Source organism: Hemiscyllium ocellatum, chromosome 3, assembly GCF_020745735.1.
Source record: "Hemiscyllium ocellatum isolate sHemOce1 chromosome 3, sHemOce1.pat.X.cur, whole genome shotgun sequence".
In the NCBI taxonomy this organism is placed as follows: Eukaryota; Metazoa; Chordata; class Chondrichthyes; order Orectolobiformes; family Hemiscylliidae; genus Hemiscyllium; species Hemiscyllium ocellatum.
The window spans coordinates 23287793-23314615 of NC_083403.1; the positions used below are offsets into that span (position 1 = coordinate 23287793).

The 26823-nt window shown below is 41.7% G+C and overlaps 1 protein-coding gene across 1 annotated transcript in view; it reads right to left on the reverse strand.

Annotated features, from left to right (window-relative positions):
- Window positions 1-1224: 1224 nt before the first annotated feature.
- Window positions 1225-26823, reverse strand: part of LOC132835161 (phospholipase B1, membrane-associated-like) — a 154984-nt gene continuing 129385 nt past the window's right edge. Inside the window, exons 15-23 of the mRNA XM_060854499.1 lie at window positions 25214-25314; window positions 22622-22703; window positions 20950-21054; window positions 19678-19773; window positions 12780-12851; window positions 9450-9566; window positions 6756-6816; window positions 3904-3962; window positions 1225-1302 (exon numbers count right to left, since the gene is read on the reverse strand). Coding sequence (XP_060710482.1) covers window positions 1225-1302; window positions 3904-3962; window positions 6756-6816; window positions 9450-9566; window positions 12780-12851; window positions 19678-19773; window positions 20950-21054; window positions 22622-22703; window positions 25214-25314 — 771 coding nt within the window. The remainder of the gene's footprint in view (window positions 1303-3903; window positions 3963-6755; window positions 6817-9449; window positions 9567-12779; window positions 12852-19677; window positions 19774-20949; window positions 21055-22621; window positions 22704-25213; window positions 25315-26823) is intronic.

A 26823-nucleotide genomic window follows, 5' to 3' on the forward strand; every position in this document is an offset into this window, starting at 1 on the left:
CCCATCCAGATACCTTTTAAATGTTGTAATTGTACCAGTCCCCATCACTTCGTCCACACACACACCACCCTCTGCATGAAAAATTTGCCCCTTAGATCTCTTTTAAATTTATCCCATTTCACTCTAAACTTATGGCCTCTTGCTCTGGACCACGCCACCCAGGGAAAAGACCTTGTCTATCCATGCCCCTCATGATTTTATAAACCTCTACAAGGTCACCTCTCAGCCTCCAACACTCCAGGGAAAACAGCCCCAGCCTATTCAGCTTCTCCCTATAGCTCAAACCCTCCAACCCTGGCAACATCCTTGTAAAGCTTTCCTGAACCCTTTCAAGTTTCACAACACCCTTCCAATAGGAGGGAGATGAGAATTGCACACAATATTCCAAAATTGGCCTACCCAATGTCCTGCACAGCCAAAACATGACCTCCCAACTCCTGTACTCAATGGTATCCAGGAGCTCCTATTTGCTGCAGAAATCGCCAGCCATAATAAGGATTAATTATATTATTCACTTACTTATATTGTCTTTTAAGTCTTAACTTAACCATCAATTTGTATGTTACATTAAAACTTAAGAAAAGACCTTAAGCATTCATCAGAGACCCACCAAACAGTTTGCTCCTTTCCCTGGTAGGGCAAAAACCTATGCCAAATAGCTCCAATGAATCTAGTTCTGACTGCTTGCCATGGAGTCCTGTTCTTGACTTCTTGTCTACATGCTCACCCTCTCCTCTCAGTGACACTGACTGTCTATCACAGGGTCCTCACCTCACCCACTATTCTTAGTGACACAGACTGCCTGTCATAGGGTCCTCATCTCACCCTATCCTCTCAGTGATACTAACAGGGTCCTCACCTTGTCATCTTCTCTCACGGCCGCTGACTGTCTGTGCCTTAGCCTCGCCCACTCCTCTCGGTGATGCTGACTGCCTGCCTTATGGTTCTCACCTTGCCCGCTTCTTTTCAATGACACTGACTGCCTGCCTCTCTTTTCACCTGCACCTTTTATTGAGGTTTCCATTGTCACTGTGTTTTCTCATCATTGCCTAGACTACAGCAGGGAGGGGAGAATTCTGCCCAATGAGTTCAAATGGAACCAAAGCAAAACCTGTGAATATTGGGAACTTGCTCCAGGCACAATAATAATCCCATGTTTCTGAAATTCAGATGATTGTGCATTGTCAGTAATGCTGCAGGAACTTTATTTCATACGCAGTCCTTTTACCTGAAGGACAAGCCTCTGTACTGTGTTAAGACGTCCAGAACATCATTAGGTTTGGATCCTATTCCATTGCCAGCCTACAAGACAATTAATACAATTACATGTTGTTTTCTTCAAACAAGCTAACACATTTTTTGGTTTTTTTCAAGGAATACTGTGTTGGGAGTTTGCAGTAATTTGCTTTCAGATAAATGAATGGGTCTTGAGTGAGCAAAACCTCTCAATTGATATCAGAATTAATGATATCAGGTGGTGGTTAAATTGGGAGGAAGTACAAACCAGATGTGAGTATAGATTGGGTGGTGTGTGTAAATCAGACAGGAATGTAAATCAGCATGAGAGTAACTTCTGTGGAGATCACATTGTGTCAGTGTGTAAATTGGGTATAAGGATAATTTGTATGGACTGTAAACAGCGTGTGCATAAATTGGGCAGGAATGTAAAACAAACAGCGGTATGAATCAAGCAGAAATGAAACTGGGCAGCACTATAAACCAGGCAAGAGTGTAAATCAGACAGGAGTGTAAATTAGCTGGGGGTGTACATTGAGTCAGGGTGCAGATTGGATCGGGTGTACATTGGGTGGGAGTGTAGTTTGGATCGGGTATAAATTGGCATGGGAGTGTAAATTGGGTGGGAGTGTAGATTGAGTCAGGTGTAGATTGGGTGGGGGGTGTAGATTGGGAGAGGTGCAGATTGGGTCAGGTGTAAATTGGGTGGGGGTGTAGAGTGGGTCAGCTGTAGATCGGGTGGCTGCGTAGAGTGGGTAGGATGTAGATTGGGTGCCAGATGCAGATTGGGTCAGGTGTAGATTTGGGATGGTGCAGATTGGGTTGGAGTGTAGATTGGTTGGGAGTGTGAATTGGGTGGGGGCATGTAGGTTTGGTGGGGGTGTAAATTTGGAGGAGTGCAGATTGGGTGAGGGGTGCAGATTGGGTGAGGAGGGCAGATTGGGACCGGTGCAGATTGGATGAGGGGTGCAGATTGGGTGAGGGGTGCAGATTGGGTGAGGGGTGCAGATTAGGTGAGGGGTGCAGATTGGGTCTGGTGCAGATTGGGTGAGGGGTGCAGATTAGGTGAGGGATGCAGAATGGGTCCAGTGCAGATTGGGTGAGGGGTGCAGATTGGGTGAGGGGTGCAGATTGGGTGAGGGGTGAAGATTGGGTGAGTGGTGCCGATTGGGTCCGGTACAGGTTGGGTGAGGGGTGCAGATTGAGTGAGTAGTGCAGATTGGGTGAGGGGTGCAGATTGGGTCCAGTGCACATTGGGTGAGGGGTGCAGATTGGGCACGGTGCAGATTGGGTGAGGGGTGCAGATTGGATGAGGGGTGCACATTGGGTCCAGTGCAGGTTGGGTCCGGTGCAGATTCGGTCCGGTGCAGATTGGGTGAGGAATGCAAATTGGGTGAGGGGTGCAGATTGAGTGAGGGGCGCAGATTGGGCCCGGTGCAGATTGGGTGAGGGGTGCAGATTGGATGAGGGATGCAGATTGGGTGAGGGGTGCAGATTGGGTGAGGGGTGAAGATTGGGTGAGGGGTGTAGAATGGGTCCGGTGCAGATTGGGTGAGGGGTGAAGATGGGTCCAGTGTAGATTGGTTGAGGGATGCAGATTGGGTGAGGGGTGCAGATTTGGTGAGGGGTGCAGATTGGGTCTGGTGCAGATTGGGTGAGTGGTGCAGATTGGGTCCGGTGCAGATTGGGTGAGTAGTGCAGATTGGGTGAGGGGTGCAGATTGGGTCCAGTGCACATTGGGTGAGGGGTGCAGATTGGGCATGGTGCAGATTGATCGGGTGCAGATTGGGTCCGGTGCACATTGGGTGAGGGGTGCAGATTGGATGAGGGTTGCAGATTGGGTGAGGGGTGCAGATTGGGTGAGGGGTGCAGATTGGGTCTGTTGTAGATTGGGTGAGGGGTACAGATTGGGTCCGGTGCAGATTGGGTGAGGGGTGCAGATTGGGTCCGGTGCAGATTGGGTGAGGGGTGCAGATTGGATGAGGGGTGCAGATTGGGTGAGGGTTGCAGATTGGATGAGGGGTGCAGATTGGGTGAGGGGTGCAGATTGGGTCCGGTGCAAATTGGGTCCGGTGCAGATTGGGTGAGGGGTGCAGATTGGATGAGGGGTGCAGATTGGGTAAGGGGTGCAGATTGAGTGAGGGGTGCAGAGTGGGTGAGGGGTGCAGAGTGGGTGAGGGGTGCAGATTGGGTTCGGGGTAAAAATTGGCTGTGGATATAACTCTTGGGAAATGAGAGATGAACACCAAGCTCCAGCCTCCCCTGAAAGGCTCATGTCCCGTGAGTAAACTGAAATTTGGGCAGGAGGTGCAATGTGGTCATTAAGCTCCAAACTAGGCATGTTAAACTCCATCACCACTGTTAGGTCAGGAAATCACAGCTGTAGCATTTTGTTTGGTTTTATTTTCAATACCAATATTGTTCATAATAAATTGATGGCTGTTTCTCTGGAGATTAAAATATTCTGCTTATAAATATACAAATATCAGTTGGCATGGAATTTATCACTAAGATGTACATAGTACAGTTGGTACAATTCATTTGTTATCAATATCATTGACCATCTGCCATTATAAATGGTGCAGTAAGATCATTAATTACTGATGCACAGATGCTATAAATTGTCCCTTTTTAAAGTTTAATTGCAGAGATAACTATTGCACAAACCGTCAGAGAGTCGCCCACTGCTCCGATCGCCTTCACATCAGCCGGTCGTAGAGAGTGAACTGTAAAATAGTCAAGTCAAGAATATCATGTAATCACTTATGGCTGAGAATGCAGATGGGCCGAACTCCAGGAAATGTTCATTGCATCTCTTTTTTCCAATGCAACATTTGTAAACGCGTGTGGGTCTGTACCGGATTAAAATCCTCACCGACTGTTGGCGTTGCTTAAGCAGTGAACCCGTCACCTTCTCCCTATCCAGTCTATACAGAATTCCAGTCTGACACCATGTGGCAAACAGTTAGGGAGCAATGAAGCATCAAATAGGTAATCATATTTCAGGGAAGTGTAAACATAAAATGACAATAACACTCGGGGACTTTATGTACCAGATATTAAGTGAAATAGTTTTAGTGTGCAAGGTAGGGAGAGGGAGACAATATTCTTAAATTGCATCCAGGAGAACTGTTTTAGCCAATATCTAGAAAGCCCAACAAAGGATGTTAATTCTAGACTTGATATTTATAAGCGAGTCCTGGGCAGATGGAAAGGATATCAGTCGGTAAGCATTTTGGAAATACAGGTCATTCTGCTACAGCACAGGTTTCATTAACGTAAATTCACTTTAACATGATTGATGAATTGGAGACAGTGTTTCTAAAGCGCAAACTTTTAAAGCGTGTATTGGTTATAACCTGATTCCGGCCCTATTAGTTTAAATGGTGCTGCTATTACACAATTTCATTGTATCACAAGATTGCACGAGATTGGAACTACCGCGTTATCAGCAAAACTGACTGTAGTGACCATAACTCAGTTAGATTTAAGATAATTATGGATAAGGATATTGATGGGCCAGGAATGAATCTTATAAACTGGCTAAAAGTCTAATTTTACTAATGTAGGATACAGTTTGATCCAAGTCAAGAATGTGGTGCTGGAAAAGCACAGCAGGTCAGGCAGTGTCTGAGGAGCAGGAGAATCAATGTTTCGGTGAAGAGCCCTTCATCAAGAAATCAGTTTGACCCAAGTGGACTAGGAGCAGCTACTTGCAGGTAAAATGTGTCACCGCAGTGAGATGTTAATCGCGAAAGATGTTTGCACAAAGACAAAAGTTGGGAGCACGACTTTCTCAAGGACAACCAGGAATGGACAATGAAAGCTAGCACAGCCAGCAATGCCCCGTCCCATGAATTAACTTTCAAAGAAGACTAGAGAACTCGGTTGTAGAGATTAAAATGAAGGAAAAAAAAAGCTGATGGCAGATACTGAGGGTTCAGTATGGCAGAGTCCTTAGAAGAGAATAAAAAATGCAGTGAGGAAATTAGGAAAGTGCATAAAAAAGCATTGGCGTGGAAAACCAAAAAGGTATTTTGAAATATATAACTAGCTCTTAATGAATACTTTACATCAGCCTTCACAATGGAAAAGGATGATGCAAATACAGACATCAAAGTAGCGTCTGAAATTTTAAAAGAAATTAAAATAAATATAGAGAAGGTACTGGTGAGTTTAGCAACCTTAAAAGCGATAAGTTCACAGGCCAGGCTGTTGAGGAAGATAAAGGAGGAGATTTCAAGGGGCCATGCAGTAATTTTCAAATCCTCTCTGACCAAAGGAGAGGTGCCAGGGGACTGCTGATATTGAATCACTATTACAAAAGGGAGGGACAGATAAGCCAGGAAATTACACTTTCGTCAGCTTAACTTTGTGGTTGGGACATTGTTAGAAAGATTTCTGAGTGACAGAAATTTAGTTGCTCTTGGAGATATGGGGATAAATCAGGATAGTCAACATGGATTTGTTAAGAGGCTCATTGTGTTTACCAAATGTTGCCTGGGCTGGAGTGTCCAAACAATACAGAAAGATTGAGTAGACTGATATTGTTTTCCTTGTCTCAACAAGGGCTGAGATGGAACTTGACGAAGGTGTATAAGATTATAAAGGGCATAGCCAGAGTACTTAGGAAGGCAACTTTTCCATTAATAAGGGAGTCAATATCTTGGGACAAGGTAAGAGGGAGAAGCCTAGGAGGATGTCGAGGAGATTTTGGTCACAAAGAGGTTGGTTGGAGTCTGGATCTCACTGGCTAAAAGAAAGGTTTATTTTGAAAATCTCATAACATTTAAGCAGTATTTAAATGTTCATGTATGTGCCATAGCCTCTAGGGCTATGTAATGTAATGTAGTCAAACTTTTGTTGACTGATACCGACATGATGGGCTGAATGGCCTACTTCTGTGCTGTGCATATCTACGTCTACGAGATGACCATGAGCATATTTTATTACGCATCAAAAAAGGATGTGAGGGTCTTTGATTAGATTCTTCAGCATGAGGAGGTTGTTCTAAGAATGGAAGATTTTACTTACAATGTAAGATCGGAAAAGTTGGGACTGTTTTCCTTGGAACATAGGACACTGAGGGAAGATTTGATAGAAGTGTACAAGATTATGACAGGTTCGGTTAATGATCTGGAACCCACTGTTTAGGAGGGTGTTCAAAGTGGAAATAATCAATGATCCTGAAAAAAAATTGGATGGGCATTAAAAGGAATTAAGCTCACAAGGTTATGTGGATTGAACAGAAGAGTAGGGTTGACTGAATGGACTAAATGGGCCAAATGGCCCCTTTCTGTGTCATTAATGACTCTGACTCGCTGGCTCACTCACAGGATATTACTTCATTTAGTGTATTGAATGATCAGTGATCCTCGGATATTGAACTCTAGTCTTCAGACAATGAGGTTGTTGATGGCAGGTCAACCCTCTAAGCTTAGTAATCACGTATGTTTTCGGGAGATAATAATGGAAAGAGGGACAAAGCAGCAAACATACTTTAAATAATCTATACTTACCCGAATTGGGAATAACGTCTGATGGAGCTCTGTCCTTACAAAGTAACTGGCTTCCAAAGATCTGTAAGTAATCACAGACTTCAAATTCAACCCATTCATCTCGAGTTATGTTTAAGTACAGAATATCTTCCCATAGTTCCCTCAACTTGCTACAGCTTGGCTGGAGTTTCCTCAAAGCAATTTCTGCTGAAATTGTGATGGAATTAACAATGGCTGGATCCCCTCCAAGCCACTCACAATGCTCAACCAATTCTCAGAAGGCTGAAACAAAACTCAGCAGGTTCTCCATCTTTGTTAGTCTATTACCCACAACAACATAGGCAAGATATTCCAGTCTGTCTGATTCCCTCAGATCTTCTGACTTCCTCCCTGACCCTCTCTCACCATGAACACCCTACCTGCTGAACCAACCTGACAGTCTATGCCAACCAAAACTCCAACCTCACCAAACTGCCACCCTACTTACCTGCTATACTGCCTATTACCATCCCGCCACTCTACCAGATGCCAACCCGACTCCCTTATTTACTTAGCTAACCCACCATACCCCTTCATCTCACTCATCCAACCCAGTTACAAATGTATATGTTCACCCACCTATTCACAGGCACTCATTTGTTCACATACACTCAGTCCCTAACCCAGAGAGAAGCTATTTAAATGTTCCAATCTTTTCAGTGTGCTAGTGAATGAAATTCCCACAGCAATTACTACCATAAAAAGAGTAGTGTAGTTGAATTCCCCAATGATCCAGCACTATGAAGGAGAACTCTAATTTCAAGTACGCTTCATGTACTTCATGAAAGAGCTTCAAAGAGAAGACCAGCCAGAGGTGTGGAGCTCTATTAAGGTTGTTAACAGTCGTCGCAGGACTTATCTTGTTCAATAACAATATTCGTGAATTTGTCAAATGCATTTTTGACACCACATTGGCTGGTTGGCCTTTATACACTCTGCTTGTTACATCCCCAAATAACTCTAACGATTTTGTCAAATACCTTCTGACGTCCACAAAACACTGTTGACTCTGACTCCTTGTATTATGACTTGCTAAATATTCTGCTGCTACCTTTTTAATAGTGGATCCTGGCACTTTCCCAATGATAGTTGTTGGACTAACTAGTCTACAGATTCCTATTTCTGTCTTAGAGGCATTATATCCACAGTATTCTGCATTGGAATGTTCCCAGAACCCAGGTAATTTTGTATTATTATAACCAATACATCCACTATCTCTGTGACCAATTAAGATTTTCGGATGCATGTCATCCAGGGAACTTGTCAGTCTTTAATGCTGCTAGTTTTCTGAATACTGTTTCTCTCATGAAGGTGATTGTTTTATCCCTTTAGCCTCTTGATTTTCTCCTATTCTTTGGTGCCTTTTACATCATTCAACAGATACAAAACAGTCTGTTCAAAACCCCTGCTATTTCTTTGTTTGTCATTATGAATTTCCCAATTCCACATGTTTAGGAACCAATGACCACTTTAACTACTCTTTCTCTTTTTATATACTTGCAGAAGTCTGTTTTTATATTTCTTGCTACTTCTTTTTCTCAGACTCCAATTTCTTCCTTTTTTTAATTTTTCAGTTAGCCTCATTGTCACCAACTACACTGAAAAGATAAGTTACCATTAACAAGGCTGTGTCTCAACCTTTGCCCATTGGCTTAACCAGGAGAAACTCATGTTCTCTGGTCTTTGGAACAGTGTGGAGCTATGTTACTGAGTTACACAGTGTTGTAGTAGACAGGAATAATTGAGGAAATGTCATGATCAAGGAAATCAAAGAAGTGCCATACTTCTGGCAAAGTTACAGCATCTCCGAGAAAATTTTAGGGTCTAGATTTTCATGATGCGAGTCTTTCCAGTGGATTTGGATTGAGGGAAGTTGGATCTAGCCTGAACTATTATCTCACTGATGCTCAGATTTCTCCATTGACATGACATTGTATCCTAACTTGTACAGTAACTCATTCAGTACTACTGGAAGCTTCAAGAAGAATTTGACCCCACCTTCACTCTCATCCAGTAATGATCTGTAACAACTGAACCAACAAACACTTTCTGTAGAAGGCTGGCTGGTGAAAGAATAAAGTCATGAATTATGAGTCCGAATGCCTCCCCATTCCTATCTGGACTTGAAACATTAACTCTGCTTTTTCTCCACAGATGCTGCCAAACCTGCAGAGTTTCTCCAGTGATTTCTGTTTTTTGTTTCAGATCTCCAGCATTCACCGTTCTTTATTTTATAATAAAATTGAGTAAAGATCAACTTCCAATCTATTCCTGCACCAACTGGCTCTAAGAGGTTGAACAAAGGGGAAAGTCTGTTCCATCCCAAGTATGTACAGGTTGAAACACCAAGGCCAAGAGCAAGAAATGGGTTTTTTTGAGCAATTTCCCAACAAGAATCTGAAATTCTATCACTGGACAGCTCCAGGTTTTGAAGGATACCAACTAACAAGTTAACGTAAAGAAAATCATTGCAGTGTATAGGTCCATATTGAATGGTGATGTATGGTGGACAATAGTGAAGCATAACCCCACTCTACACCTTCCCACTATTTCCTCCCTAATTTTCATTTAATTAATCCATCACCCACTCTGCTTGATATAGGTTGGGAGATGATTAGGTTTAATCCTCAAAGATCCATTTTCTTGAAACAATTTTTGACTGCATTTATCACGAACCTCTTCCGATGGAACAGTTGTGGGTTCAGTGGTCTCAGGGGCCACTGTCGTCAGCTGCCCAGGATTATTTGGATAAGTAAAATTACTGTTTCTGTATGTCCTCAAGTAAGGCTGCTCCTAGAATTAGCATAAGATGAAAACAAAAAGTATTGATTAGTTAAGTTAAATGTCGAATGGTTATTATTTCATACTTAAGGATTTTTAAAAAATTCTTCATTGCTGTGATGCAGACGTCACTGGCTAGACCAACATTCATTTCTAATTACCCAGAGGGCAGGCCTCCATTTTGCTGTGGGTCTGGAGTCACATATAGCACAGACCAGGTAAGTGTGGCAGATTTCCTGCCCTAACGGATAACAGATGAGTTTTTATGATAATCAGCAGTAGTTACCATTAGTCATGCTTTTTTCGTTCTGGATTTTAATTTATTAATTCAAATTTCATTATCTGTCAAGGTGAATTGGTACCCATGTCCCCAGAGCATTACCCTAAGATCCTTGTTGGCCAGTCAAGTGAAATTTTCAATCTGTCACCATCTACATTGAAAGGAGTGATCTTCTATCCCATCAACTCTCTTTACTCACCAGCCCAACTAAATCAGAGTTGATGGGATGGAATATATTCACATCCCGTACTTCATTTGTAGTTAAAAATTTGATCACGTTGAGTGTCCTCTCTATCTTCCTCCATTCACCACTGGGTGGCGTTTCTACATCCTATCAATGATCATTTCTATAATCCATCATTCATTTTTTTGACATCCACTATACTCCCATTTGCCATTCTGGTATGATACAAATACTAATTTGGAATATTATTAGTTGGATCTAACAACTTCTCCTCATCTACTCTGTCAAGGTCCCTAAGGTTCTTCCATGTTTTGATAAAATCTCCTCTCATTTTCCTAAACTCTATGAGTATAGGCCCAACCCACTCAGCCTCACCTCTTGAGAAAATCCTTTCATATCAAAACTTTGTGAACATTCCTTATGTTTCTGTGAAGTATCTAGGTTTGTTTTCTATAGTAACTCTTTACTTGCAATATCCAAGTACCACAAACACTTGACATTACAGATCACACGCTCATCAAGCATTCAACATCCCATAGTGGTTGCAGATTTCTCAGTCAATGAAAGCATTGAGAAGTTGTTACTGCTTAGGAAATCCTATGAATATAATCCTATAATCTTAAACAGAATATGTACATTAATATGTGCATTACTCACTATGTTGCTTCTATTCTATATCTTCATTAAATTTATCCTTTGATATTTAATTTGCAATTCACAGATCTTGCTGTCTATATAATTGCATTTTTGTTTTTCTTTTTCTTATATTTATGTTTTGTATGTAATATTCATTGTTGGAACAAAATCCTGTATTCTCACTTACACCATTATTAAACCATTGCCAAGACAAGTGGAGGCTACAGTCCTGTGTGCGTCAATGGTGCTGAGGTAGACATGGTCGAGAGCATCAAGTTGTTGGGAGTGATGAACCACCAACGATCTGTCCTGGCTCACCCATGTCAATGTGATGGTCAGAAAAGAACACAATGTCTCTACTTCCTCAGTAGGCTCAGGAAATTTGGTATGTGCACAAGGACTTTTACCAACTTTTATAGGTGCACCACAGAAAGCATCCTCTCTAGATGCATCACAGTGTGTTATGGAAATTGGTCTTCCCAAGACCGCAAGAAAACTACAAAGAGTGGTGAAAGTCAATCATACAAACCAGCCTTCCATCTATACTTCCCCTGCCTCAGGAAAACAATCAACATAATAAAAGGCCCTCCCACTCCAGTTATACTTTCTTCCACCCCCTTCCATTGGGTAGAAAATATAAAGGTTTGAATACACAAGATGAACAGATTCAAGAACGGCTTCTTCCGTGCTATTATTAGACTTTTGACTGGGCCTCTCAAATGTTAATTCTGATCTCTTTCTCTCTCTCCGTACCTTATCTGCAGCTGTAACAGTGTATTCTACACTCTGTTCTTCTACTCTGGTGCACTTTGCATGGTATGATCTGCCTGTTCAGCACACAAAACAACACTTTTCACTGTATCTCATAGGATATCAAAGGATAAATTTAATGAAGATATAGAATAGAAGCAACATTGTGAATAGTGCAGTGAAATATTAATATACATCTGTTTAAGATTATAGGATTATATTCATAGGATTTCATAAGCAGTAACAACTTCTCATTACTTTCATTGACTGAGAAATCTGCAACCACTATGGGATATTAAATGAGACGCTTGCTTGATAGCATTAAATCGATCAATCAATCAATCTAAACTGTAAATTGGTTGAATGGTTATAGAGCATAAGCCTGACGCTGCGATTGTGCTCTTTTCTACTTGAGTTAGATACTGAGCCACCAGACAACTGTCAAGGTTCTTGACTTTCAAGGGGATAAAGGATTACAGGGACAAAATAGGAGAATGGGGTTGAGAAACTTATCAGCCATGACTGAATGGCAGAGCAGACTCAATGGGCAGAATGGCCAAATTTCTGCTCCTATGTCTTATGGTCTTGTAACCTTTAAAAACTAACTGAGTGTGATAGGTCCCATTCAGCTGGCTGGGCTCTGAAATATTTGGAGATATTGAACTCATGGTGCCTAAGGGTCTGAACTGAACTGTAATGAGAAAAAGGTTTCTGGATTGACTAGAAGAGAAAATAGAATATAGAATCTCTAAGTGTGGAAACAGGCCCTTTGGCCCAAAAAGTTCACACTGGCCCTCTGAAGACTAAACCACCCAGACCAATTCCCCTACTGCTCTCCATTTACCCAGACGAATATACCAAAACTACCCATCCCTGAACACCATGGGCAATTTTAGCACAGCTAGTTCACCTAACCTGCACATCCTTGGATTGTGGGAAGAAACCAGGGCACCCAGAGGAAACCCACACAGACACAGAGAGAATGTGCAAACTCCACACAGACAATCACCCAAGGTGGGAGTCAAACCCAGGTCTCTGGCACTGAGAGGCAACAGTGCTAACCACTGCGCCACTGTGCCGCCTTTAGGTTTTGTCTTTTCTGATTTGTTGAAATGTTGACATATTTATTATGTTAAAAATGTATTTATTGGAGTAAATTTGCAGGAAGTTACTGTCCAGCACCCTGGCAGCCTGAAACATCATGGAGTGCGCCACAGTTCAACACTACTGTTCAATTTTACAATGGTCTATGGTTAGAACCAGAAGTGAAAGCACAGAATATGACAACTCGGGAAAAGCATGGGAATAAATACCAAGCAGCTTGCCATTGAAGTGTAAGCAAACTAAATTATAGATTAAGCCATATAAAACGTACCTTTGAAGGACAGCTGATGTTGATGTGACCATCAAACGTTTGATTGGCATTCTTTTCACCAAGAGGCTCCAACTGAATGAAGACAAAACCATCACAAAGATCCAACATTTATTCTCCTCATCCTGTTTTGTTTTGGGATGAAGCTGACTATTATTTTTCTTTTTATTATCATGGATCTCTCATGTCTCAATCAAATTAGGACCCTGTTGAACCCTATCATCGATCTTCTGTGTTTTTCCTGTCTTCCTCAGCTTTCACTCATTTCTATTTTCCTATAATTCTGACAAAAGGTCATTGATTGAAGGGTTAACACCACCGCACCAGGAAGGTCATAAGAAAAATCATTGGCACTGATTTATGTTATTCCTGTAATGCTTTAATCCTGCTAACCTTATTTATCATGTTGTATCAGTTATGTTTTCATCGTTTTGCAAATACAATATACATAAATGTATTATTGTGGAAATCTGCAGCGAACCTTTCTTACTGCCAAGAGTGCAGGTATTAAACAGGTGAACTATTTGAAATATTCATGTATAATATAATTGATTGGACATTTATGCACAGCCTGAAAATTTTAAAAGAACACTTTCCAAATCAGAGGACAAAGCAGCTGAAATGTTATTTTTAGAAAGAACACAAGCTACATGATTAAAGATGCCAAGATTGTAACACTTTCAAGAGAGACCACGTAGTCCAGTCATTAGGTGTGATAAAGCTATTGGATTTAAATGCAATCAGAGAGAAATCTTGTCTGGAGTAACAGCTTTTGGAGTCTTCATCTATTTTCTCTGTCATCAAAATTCCAGAGCCGTAAAATCCTCTAGAATATCTCATCATAACAGGTGGAGGGGAATGACAGGGATGTCTTCATTGCTGCAACCTAAGAGTTCTCCAGGGAGAATCCAGAATCTACCTCTACTGTCTCCAGATAAAAATAATTCAAACAGCCATACCTGATTCAGGAAGAAATCCCAATGTTAACAGCTTGTCAGCAAAATAACTTCAGCTAGAAACCAATATTTGGACAATATAGGAATAATTATTTTTATTAATTTAATTGTTACTTGCCAAAGTAATTTTCAGATAAAACTCTTCAGAGTTTTTATACTATTTTTCCAGACTTAGGGTTGTGTGACTGTATTAGATTTTAAGATGGGTAGTTAGAAAAGAACAAAGAACAAAGAAAATTTACAGCCCAGGAACAGGCCCTTTGGCCCTTCAAGCCTGAGCCGATCCAAATATACAGTCTAAACCTGTCGGTCAATTCCTAAGCATTTGTAACCCTCTGCTCCCCACCTACTCATGCATCTGTCCAGACGCATCTTAAATGAATCTACCATGCCTGCCTCTACCACCTCTGCTGGCAATGTGTTCCAGACGAAAGTGAGGACTGCAGATCCTGGAGATCAGAGCTGAAAATATGTTCCTAACCTGCAATCTTCTTCCTGACCTCTCCACCTCCACCCCGACCTATCACCCTCACCGTTACCTCTTTCCACCTATCGCAAATCCAACGCCCCTCCTCCAAGTCCCTCCTCCATACCTTTTATCTTAGCCTGCTTGGCACACTCTCCTCATTCCTGAAGAAGGGCTCATGCCCAAAACGTCGATTCTCCTGATCCTTGGATGCTGCCTGACCTGCTGCGCTTTTCCAGCAACACATTTTCAGCAATGTGTTCCAGACACCCACCACCCTCTGTATGAAGTACTTGCTGCATGTATCCCCCTTAAACTTTCCACCTCTCACCTTGAAAGCATGACTCTGGTTATTGAATCCTTCACCTGGGAAAAAGCTTGTCTCTATCCCCCCTGTCTATACCCTTCACGATTTTGTAAACCTCAATCAGGTCCCCCTGTCAATCTCCTTTTTTCTATTGAAAATAAGCCTAACCTACTCAACCTCTCTTCATAGCTAGCACCTTCCATACCAGGCAACATCCTCGTAAACCTTCTCTGCATCCTCTCCAAAGTGTCCACATCCTTTTGGTAATGTGATGACCAGAACTGTACACAATATTCTAAATGCGGTCGACCTAATGTCTTGTACAATTGTAACATGACTTGCCAGCTCTTATACACAATATCCCATCCAGTTAAGGCAAGCCTACTGTATACCTTCTTGACCACTCTATCCACCTGTGCAGCAACCTTCAGGGTATAATGGACCTGCACTCTCAGATCTCTCTGCCCATCAACTTTTCCCAAGATTCTTCCATTCATTGTATAATTCGCTCTAGAATTAGACGTGCCTAAATGCATCACCTCACATTTGTCTGGATTGAAAGTATCTGCCTCTTTTCCACCCAACTCTCCAATCTATGTCCTCCTGTATTCTCTGACAGTCCCTTATGCTTTCTGCTACTCCACCAATCTTCGTGTCATCTGCAAACTTGCAGATCATACCAGCAGTGCCCTCTTCTAGATTATTTATGTATATTACAAACAACAGTGGCCCTAATACTGACCCCTGTGGAACACCACTGGTCACCTTTCTCCATTTCGAGAAACTTCCTTCAACTACTACTCTCTGTCTCCTGTTGCTCAACCAATTCTTTATCCACCTAGCGAGAACACCCTGCATACCATGTAACTTCACTTTCTCCATTAGTCTACAATGGGGAACCTTATCAAAGGCCTTACTAAAGTCCATGTATATGGCATCAACAGCCCTTCCTTCATCTATCAACATGGTCACTTCCTTGAAGAATTCTATTAAGTTGGTAAGGCACGATCTCCCCCGCACAAAACCATGTTGCCTATCACTGAGAAGCTCATTCTTTTCTTAATATAAATAGAGCTTATCTCTTAGTACCCTCTCCAGCAACTTCCCCACCACTGACGTCAGGCTCACTAGTCTGTAGTTACCCAGAATATGTATACTACCCTTTTTTTACAGAAGGACAACATAAGCTACCCTTCAGTCCTCTGGCACCTCACCTGTATTTAAGGATGCCACAAATATATCTGTCAGGGCCCCAGTTATTTCCTCTCTCACCTCCCTCCGCAACCTGGGACAGATTTGTGGGCGGCACGGTGGCACAGTGGTTAGCACTGCTGCCTCACAGCGCCTGAAGACCCGGGTTCAATTCCCGACTCAGGCGACTGACTGTGTGGAGTTTACACGTTCTCCCCGTGTCTGCGTGGGTTTCCTCCGGGTGCTCCGGTTTCCTCCCACAGTCCAAAGATGTGCGGGTCAGGTGAATTGGCCATGCTAAATTGCCCGTAGTGTTAGGTAAGGGGTAATGTAGGGGTATGGGTGGGTTTCGCTTCGGCGGGTCGGTGTGGACTTGTTGGGCCGAAGGGCCTGTTTCCACACTGTAAGTCTAATCTAATCTAAAGATCCCATTCAGTCCTCTAGCCTACCCAACACATCTTCGAGTAAAAAATGAGGTCTGCAGATGCTGGAGATCACAGCTGCAAATGTGTTGCTGGTCAAAGCACAGCAGGCCAGGCAGCATCTCAGGAATAGAGAATTCGACGTTTCGAGCATAAGCCCTTCTCCACATCTTCCCTACTTATGCCAACGTGATCCAGATTAATCAAACTTCTATCTCTAATCTCAAAATTCATCATGTTTCTCTCCTCAGTGAACACTGATGCAAAGTAATCATTCAGAATCTCACCCATTCTCTCAGGTTTGGCACACAGCCTTCCTTCATTATCTTTTAGTGGACCAATCCTTTCTCTAGCTACCCGCTTGCTTTTTATATAAGAATAAAATGCTTTGGGATTTTCCTTAATTCTGCTTGTTAAAGCTATTTCAAGACCCCTTTTTGCCCACTTGATTCCTTGTTTAAGACTTGTCTTACTCTTCCGATATTCCTCCAGGGCCCGTTCTGTTCTTAGCTGCCTAGACCTTATGTACACTTCCCTTTTCCTCTTGGCAAGTCGTACAATTTCTCCTGTCATCCATGGTTCACAAATCTTGCCCATCCTATCTTTGCCTTCAATGGGACATGCCTAACCTTCACTACCATTCAGACAGTGTAAACCTTCTTTGCATCTTAACTTGAGCAAATTTGTTTTCAATAAATTAGTCATTTATTACTTAAGGACTTGGGTGATGTATTTTAAACATTGAGCTATATGCAGTTTAATAATTGGCTACATCACCTCCCTTTTTAAATTCACCCTTCTTTGACCAACAGAGGACTGGGACAAAGAAAGCAATCAGGTCAAGTCACAACTCAACTTTTTAAATTCATTTCCAAATTCCTTCATGGCCTCACCCTTCTCTATGTCTGTAATCTCCTCTATCTCTATAGCACTTTTTATCTCTGAAATCTACTCCAGATTTACAATCCTTGCCATCTCTGGAATCTCCCCCAGTCCCTACAACCCTCCCTATTTCTGTAATCTCCTCCAGCCTCTATAACCCTCCCTATCTCTGTAATCTCCTTCAACCCTACACCCCTCTGTAACCTCCTCTAGACCTACACACTCTCTCTCTCTTTTCTCCTACTGTAAATTCTTTACACTATCCTAGCTGTGGACTCATGAGTATCCCTCTTGTTTTTTAATCACTCCACTGTTGGAAACAATGCCTTCAGATACCTAGACCCAAAACTCTAGAATTCCTTATCTAAAGCACCACCTCACGAGCATTCTCTAACCTTTTAAAATCTATCTCCTCAACTAAGATTTTTGCCTGCTGTTTTATTCACTCATGATGTGGCTTTGCACCAAAGAACACTTCTGTTAGCTATGGTCAAGGCAAATTGATATTGTTGCACACTCAACTTTGAGTCAGAAGTTATAATTGCTCCAGGACATCTCTGCAGGATTTCCTCAGGGTGGTGAACTAGGCTGAACCATCTATAGCTGCTCTACCTGTCCTCTGTTATAAGATCAAAAATAGTGGGCGGCACAGTGGTACAGTGATTAGCACTGCTGCCTCACAGCACCAGAGACCTGGGATCAATTCCTGCCTCTGGTGACTGACTGTGCGAAGTTTGCACATTCTCCCCGTGTCTGCGTGGGTTTCCTCCCACAGTCCAAAAATTGGCCATAGTGTTAGGTGAAGGGGTAAATGTAGAGGAATGGATATGGGTGGGTTGCTCTTCAGAGGGTCAGTGTGGACTTGTTGGGCCAAAGGGCCTGTTTCCACACTGTAAGTAATCTAATCAAAAATACTTATGATTATACAACGCTCAACATCACTTCAGACACTAATACAGAATCATTCACAAATGGGATATGGATGTCTCTGGCTAGGCCAATGTTTATTGCCCATTCCTACTTGCCCAGAAGGGAGTTAAGAGTCAATCTACATTGCTGTGAGTCTGGAATCACATGTAGACTAGACTAAGAATGATAGATTTTCTTCCCTAAAGGTCTTTCATGTGCTATAGGGGTTTTTCTGACAATCAATAGTTTGATGGTCATCATTAGACCTTTAATTCCAGATTACCTATTGAATTCAAATTCCACCATCTGCCATGGCAGGATTTGAATCTAGGTCCCGAACATTAATTGAGTTGTGGAATAATAGTCTAGTGACAGTACTGCTGGACCATTGCCTCCACTTCACGTTATGTTTAATATTGTTGTCCAAAGGAGCGTGAAGATACAAAAACAAATCACAATTTGGTGCTGTCTTTAACATGGTATCACATAGAAGGCTATTGAAGAAGAATTAGGAAGATTACAAGCAAGACAGAAGAAGGAGAAACATACAGCAGCAGTTAAAGATCGTTTAGCAGAGTATTTGATGGCAGTTTCTTCAGGAATTTGTACTGGGGCCATTTCTGTCCATTCAATACAATGATCTAAGTTTAAATAAAGTGGTGTCCAAATTACAATAGCAGGCATAATAACTAATCTAGAATGCAAAAGAAAGATGCAAGATTTGATTATTTGGTTGAATGGACAAAAAAGCCCCGGTGAGACTGAAGTCAGTAAGCATGAGGTGGCTCATTTTGGTAAAAAATTCTCCTTTAAATTGGGGAAAGTTCTGTGGAAATGGGGAGAGCAAAACCTTTGATGGTTCCATTCACAATACATGAGAAATGGTACCTAATGTGGACCAGGTATAAAAACTGATACAATACTGAGCTTTAGTCAAAGATTCGGAATGTAAAACTTTAAAATTCCAGATGTGCTGGTGACATCTGAGTAAAATCACTGTTGGAGTACTGTGTGTTGTTTGGGCCTTCATATTGTCAGAAGGATGCTTCTAGGTCATTGCTGAAGCAAAAGATGCAAAATTTCATGTGACTAGCTGGCATCGATGTGTTGGATCCCTATGTTAGTTGTGCGACCGCCTATCATTTGTAAATGTTAGTATTTGTCTTCAAATAAAGTGCTCTGTATTATCGCTCATCAGCTATGGGTATGGTGAAGCACCTGCTTGAATAAAGCAATTACACAAGTAGAGGCAGCCAACAAGTTTCTCTTCCACTGACTGCAGCTCCCCATTTAAACAGGAGACTGCCTTTAAGTAGCGCAGTCTAGTTGTACTGCTGGACATCAGCAAATGCTGCTTAGCCCTCATATATCTGGCCAATGTTACCATTTCAGGTTAATGAGGAGACTTCGCCAAGTTTGTGTGCTCCCTGTCAAAATGGGGGTGTTCAGATTTTAAATAAAACCTGCATCCAAAAACAGGCTCTAATTTTTAGCACATATTTTTAAGCCAAATAGCCTGTCATAATCTGTCTGTGTTTCCAATTTTGGAATCAGATTGACACAATAAAAGAATCTTTTACTTGTTTCTCCATCCTCCCGAAAAGGGTGAACCTTGTGTTGTTTCTCAATGCAATTAGCATTCTCCTACACTATGACCAATGTCTGGTTCTGTGTCCTGGTTTCAGGTCAGAAAGGGATTCAGATACCAACTGAACAAGCACATCCTCAACAAAAGGTAAACTGAAACATTAATGATCAAATACTTTACCAAGTTGTTCCATAAACCCCGAGCTGCCTGTGAATGACCCTTCAAACTGAAGTGAAAGCAATCTGGTGAAAAATAAGTTCTGTCGGGCAGGCCATTCTAGGGAAAGAGAAATAGTGGAGATATTAGTGAAAGGTTGTACCTCATTCGTCATTGGTGTGCACCATATCTGAAATGACAGGGGCAGTGGCCTCATCTGGCCTAGTGATCAGAGCTCCCATTCCTAACAGAAGTTGGATGAATGGACTCAGTGATTGAGATGCTAGAAGTGAATGTTTCGTTTCGAGGCAATATAAGCTGATTCTCTCAAAAAATATTGCAATACATCCGAAGTACGCTAAGAGAGATCTGGCATTTTGATCAAAATAAGCCACACGTGCCAACTTTTGATGGCACCTGCTATGTCTTCTTCAACCTCACACTGGCATAATCAACTGTATTCCCAGTGCCAGGGTGAGCAAAGATTCAGATGTAGGGCGATGTTTTCTGGTGACCAAAAGTTCAACATGTTATGGAGTGACATGTTAGGGTCTTAACCATTTCATACAGCACCATCTCTACATTAGCAGTCATCAAACAGTGGGAGAGCTTCTGAGTTGCAAACTCAATGCCTGAACATTTCTTTCATCATTTTCGTCTGTCAGTTATTTACCCCCAACCCCACACCCTCAGGTTTAATCAGGGCTATTAAAGGGTTGAGATGCTTAATGAAGATTTCCAGTAGCTGTAAAATCCTTTGTTCCCCTTCACTTTACATCCAAATAGTATTTGTTGGTCTTATGAAGGGGAGCAAAAGAGATCCTACGTATCCCATGAGAATAGTTTGGGTTATTGCCACCTTGAACAATTCACTTCCCTGCACTTCATTTTTCCACAGTCCAGAAATGTGTATAAAACCTTTGTCCATAATTAACCCTCTTAGCTGCCAGATGAACAATATTACATTTATATAAATGCAGCCAGCTGCCTCTGTATGTCTGCTTAGAATGGGTAGCTAGCTGGTTGCATTTCAGAGGTTCAGTTATTAACATGGACCAGGCCTCCCATTGTTCGGATGGTCAACCATAAAAGAGTTAAAAATGCCTTCTAAGAGTTGGATTCCACATTAGACTAGCAGTCATTGAGGCCATTTAGATCAATAGACTAGCTCCTCAACCGTTTATGATGCCCATAGAGCTAAAGAAAAGGTAGAATGTTAAGCAACATTGCATCAACTTAACCCATCCAGTCACCAGAAATAAACAAGCTGTTAGCTCCATATTTCCCTTCAATTACCTTGTCTCGTGGTATTTCAATATTCTCTAGAAATGGCTGGATAACCACTGTGAAGTCTTCCTTGGTGTCATATCTTCCAGACTCAACCAACTTATGAGTTCTTTCCTGGAAGAGGAGAGTGGTTAATTTGAATTAGTGCAGTATTTCACAATTTGGCCAAAAGACACTGAATATTTCTGATAAATGTTCATTGGTGACCTCTGCATATTCAAGGGACCTAAAACCAGAATAGAAGGGCCCAAGAATGTAATGCTGGGATTAAAAGTTGTGCAGTTTGGGCACAGGACTTACAACTGCTTAATTGATATACATTGTCCCATTATATGAATGCAAACTCTAAACCAAGGTGATGACTGTCAGGAGTGGTATGTTTTAGATAAGGTGTATATGAGGCCTCATTGGTTCTCTCATATGGATGTTAAAGCTCCTATGATACTGTAGGAATCAGGCAGAAAACTCCACTTGTTAGAATCATAACTAGCACAACAAACAATGTTGTCAGTCATCTCAGCTCAAGGATATCTCTGCAGAAGTTCCTCAGGGTGGTGTCCAAGATCTAACTATCTTCAGCTGCTTCATCCATGACCTTCCCTCCATCATAAAGCCAAAGGTGGGAATGTTCATTGATGACTGCACAATGTCCAGCTCCATTTTGACTCGTCACAGGGAGTGAAGCAGTCCAAGTCTTAATGGAACAAGATCTGGACAATATCCAGGCTTGGGCTGTCAAGTTACATTCATGACACTCAAGTGCCAAGCAATGACTACCTCCAACAGTAGACAATCCTTGAAAATCAATGGTATTGCCATCACTGAACCTCCAACTAGCAACATCCTGAGGATTACTATTGACTGGAAACTGAACTGGAGTAGTTACCTAAGTACAGTGGCCACAAGAGCAGGTCAGAGGCTAGGAATCTTTGATCAAGTAATTCACCTCCTGACTCCTCACTTTCTTCAAGAGTGTGATGGAATACTCCCTACTTGCCGAGATGGGTGCTGTTCCAACAACACACAGGAAGCTTGACACCATCCAGGACAAAGCAGTCCACTTGCTTGGCACTATACCCATTCCCTTTACCACTGACACACAGTAGCAATAGTGTGTGTTATCTACAAGAAGTATTGCAGAAATTCACCATGGCTCCTTAGACAGGACTATTCAAACACATGTTCACTTCCATCTAGAAGGACAAGGATAGAGATACATGGGTTCACCTGCAAGTTCCCCACCAAGCTACTTGCTATTCTGAGGTAGAAATATGTTGCCATCTCTTCATTGTCACTGGGTCAAAATCCAAGACCATCCTCCTTAACGGCATTGTTGGTCTACACACAGCAGACAGCTCAAGAAGGCAGCTCACTAGCATGTTCCCACGGGAAATTAGGCATGAGCATCAAACGCTGGGCCAGGCAGCAATGCCCACATTCCATGAATGAATAAAAATACACATTTAGAAAGAGCAGAGGGGGTTATTAACTGGTCAATATTTATCTGCCAAACATTATCACTATAATGGCTTATTTGATCACATTTATATTATTATTTCTTGGAGCTCGCTGTGCATAAACTGGTTGATAAATGTGATACTTCCTTGACCATAAAGTGCTTTGCAGTGTCCTGAGGGTCTGAAAGATATTGCATAAATTTAAGTCTAACTTTGTCACATACCTGATATTTACGATTCAGGGCTTGGAGTTTTTCCAACTGTATTGAATTATCTTGTGGATTAATGACACACTCACAGAGCATCCTGTGGGGAAGTGAATTGGAGGCACTGATCAAATGAGCAAATTACTACAGAAAGTAGCACCTCAAGTCTGTTACACCATGCTTTGAGATATTGGCTAATAAGTTGAAACAAGACTTTCCCGTTTTTAAACTCTAATGTTCTAGGAACAAAAGCCAAAATTCCATTTGCCTTCTCAATTACTTGCTGAACCTGCATTCTTGCCTTCTGTATTTCATGCACAAGAAAACCCAGATCCCACTGTACTGCACTTTCTTGGAATCCCTCTCATTTTTAATAATAGACTTCTTTTTGATTCTGCTTACAAAAGTGCCTGACTTCATACTTTGCTGCCTAAAAGTCCGTGTACTGAATTTTTGCCAACTCATTTAGTCCATCAATATCCCCTCGAAGATTCCTCCTGTCCTCATTAAAACATTATCTTCCCACCTATTTTCAATATCATCAGCAAATATTATTACATTACACACAGCCCCCTCCTCTAAATCATTGATATGGATAGTAAATAATAAAGGCCCTAGGACTGATTCTTGTGGTACTCCACTAGTTACATTTTCCCAACCCGAAAAAGACCCTTTAATCTCAATTTTCCATCTTCTGTGTGTCAACTAATCTTCAATCCATGCTAAAACATTCTCCTAATACCATGTGCTCCTACTTTGTGCAGTACCCTTTTACATGGCACCTAATTAAATGCTTTCTGATAATCTAAATACATGCTGTCTACTGGTTCCCATTTATCATTTCTGCTTCTATGTCCAGAAAGAACTTCAAATTTGTGAAACATGATTTCCCTTTCACAAGACCATATTGACTCTGTTTCTTGCATTAATTGTTTTTAAATTGTTTCTATTTCTTCCTTAACATATTTTCCCAATGACAGAAGCCAGGCGAACTGGTTAATCGCACACCAATTATTGATTAGTATCATCTAACTTGGAGTTGCCACAAAGCTATCTCAACTCACTGGATAGGAGCCATGTGTGAGTCATAACTAAAGAGAAACTACTTTCACTGCCAAGTAATGACAGGATTTAAAATAAGTAGCACAGGAATCACAGCAAGATGTTACAATCTGAAATATACTTCCTGAAAACCTAAGATGGCAGGGCATGTGCTGTGTTATGTTTGTAGCATGTGGGAGTTTCTGGATCTAGCTTGGATCAGAGCAATACATCAGAGGCAAATGTTTGAAGTTTGAGTAGCTTCACCTCAGAATTAATGAGCTGAACCACAGACACTGATACTTCAGAAAGAGGGAAGTTACCTGGATTCTTTGCTCCAGTAGCCATTCACACCTCATTTGGTGTGATTTATCTCATTTGGTCATAGTTCAGGGACAGGAGAGCGCAACTGTGAGTGAGACAGGTGAGGGAGATCCAAAAGGCAGGTGAATGGGGATCTCAGTTCTTTGAGCTTGTCTGGATGAGAATGATGGCTGTGGGATGGAATGACCACGGCACAATGATAGGGGAAGCCACTCAAGAGAGAGACTAAGAAAGTGTGTGATAACAGTAGGGGACAACATAGTCAGGGGGATTAACACTGTTCTCTACAGCAAAGAATCTAGCTGGTTGTGTTGTTAGTTGGTACAATGGTCTGGGACATCTATTCTGGGCTGAAGAGGAACTTTCAATGGAAGAAGGTGAAATGTAGGTCCCACCATCATAGGCAGGATTAAGGAGGTTCTGCATAGTCAATGTGAGGATATAGGTGCCAAATTATGAAGTAAAATCTCAAAGGCCATTATTATCTGAGCTACTTGTAAATTAGCATAGGGCAAACCAGATTCAAGAGATTAATCCTTGGCTCAAGTCCTGGTGTGAGGAAAGTGAGCTCCAGTTCATAGGCCACTGGCTCTAATGCTGGAGCAGGTTGGAACTGTGCAGATAGAGCAGTCTCTACCTGAGCCACATTAGGAATAATAGGAAAATAAGGAAAGGTGGAGGAGTGGCTCTTTTACTTAATGATGGAATTAGCACAATGGAGAGGGATGATTTAAATTCAGAAACCCGAGATGTGAAAACAGTTTGGGAAGAAATGAGAAATGATAAACTTATGAGATCTCTTCAGGGAGTGGTGTACATGACCTCAACTCTCTTGGGTAACTTGCATGAAATCGCAGAAGGTGCAGCCCCTCTTTCATCTCCTCCCTCTTCATTGTCCCAGTGAAGCAGCAGTTTACCTGTACCTCTTTCAATTTAGTCTACTGCATTCAAAATAATGCTGCTCCTTCGTCTGGCAAAACCAAACACAAGCTGGGTAACTGCTTTGCTGTATTCTAGGTTCAAGGTAGAACTGTGTTTCACTCACAGCATATAACTGGAGGCTTCTATGGAAGATTTGTTACTGTGATATAATAACTGCTATTAAAGATTATAAAAATAATCAAACAGATAGGTCAAGGTTTTCAGCACTCTTCCTTCCTGCTGATAATGGCTCGTAACCAAAGTACATTCGGCAGTTATTAACTGCAGTTTGTTATGGAAAGTTTGATTAAACAGATTACAAACTTTAAGAGGAACCGTGGACAATTCACTCCTGTGTTGGTAAAAAGCTCACGCAATGGTAAAATGTTGAGAACTGTCACCAGATTCACAAAGGCTCTTGGGACCTGAAAGCAAAGTGAAAAATTAGCAAGAATATGTAACTCTCTGGCTAGCTAAATGTAAGTAACACAAAACCTTACTGCTGCTGAGACAGGTGGGATTGAGGAAAAGGTATTGTCAGGACAGTTCTTCATTTGGACAGTTGGCTGTTGACCATGATCTCACCTCTGATTTTAGAAGGAGTGCGTGCACGTTCCGCTCCGCAGATTTGAACATAAAATTTAGACAGAGTTTTCAGTCTGGTACACAAAGAAAACTGCACTCTTGGTTGTGCAATCTTTTAGAATCAGACATTAAGCCAAGGCACTAAAAGATGCCTCAACGATATCAAGAGAGAGGAAGGGGTTATCCCAATATCTTGACCAATATTTATCTCTCAATCAATTTCTCTACAGCATATCATCCAGTCCTGTTTTATTTTGTTATTTGTTTAAGTTTTATATGTTAACCTTGTCTATACAATTCATAGAGATATACAGCATGGAAACAGACCCTTCGGACCAACTCGTCCATGCCGACCAGACATCGCAATCTAATCTAAGCCCATTTGCCAGTACTTGACCCATATCCCTCTAAACTCTTTGTATCCATATACCCATCCAGATGCCTTTTAAATGTTGCCATTGTACCAGCCTCCACAGCTTCCTCTGGCAACTCATGCCATACATGCACCATCTCTGAGTGTAAAAGTTGCCCCTTAAGTCCCTTTTAAATTTTTTCCCTCTCACTGTAAACTTATGCCCTCTAGTTCTGGACTCCCCCATGCCAGAGAATAGACCTTGTCTATTTACCTTATCCATGCTCCTCATGATTTTATAAACCTCTATAAGGTCACCCCTCAGCCTCCGACACTCCAGGGAAAACAGCCCCAAGCCTATTCAGCCTCTCGCTATAGCTCAAATCCTCCAACCTTGGCAACATCCTTGTAAATCTTTTCTGAACCCGTTCAAGTTTCACAACATCCTTCCAATAGGAAGGAGACCAGAATTGCACACAGTATTCCAAAAGTGGCCGAATCAATCTCCTGTATAGCTGCAACATGACCTCCCAACTCCTAAATTCAATGCTCTGACCAATAAAGGAAAGCATAGCAAATGTCTTCTTCACTATCTTGTCTAACTGCCACTTTACTTTCAAGGAACATGAACTTACACTCCAAGGTCTCTTTGTTCAGCAACTCTCTCCAGGACTTCCCATTAAGTGTGTAAATCCTGCTCTGATTTTCATTTCCAAAATGCAGCACCTCACATTTATCTAAATTAAACTCCATCTGCCATTCCTCAGCCCATTGGTCCATCTGATCAAGATCCCATTGCACTCTGAGGTATTTATTATACATCAGTAACTACACTTCAAAAATACTTCCTTGCTTGTGAAATACCACAAAATAATAAGACCATAAGACATAGGAGCAGAAATTAGACTATTCATTGAGTTTGCTTCACCATTCAATCCTGGTTGATAAATTTCTCAATCCCATTCCCCTGTTTTCTCCCCATAATTCTTGATCCCCC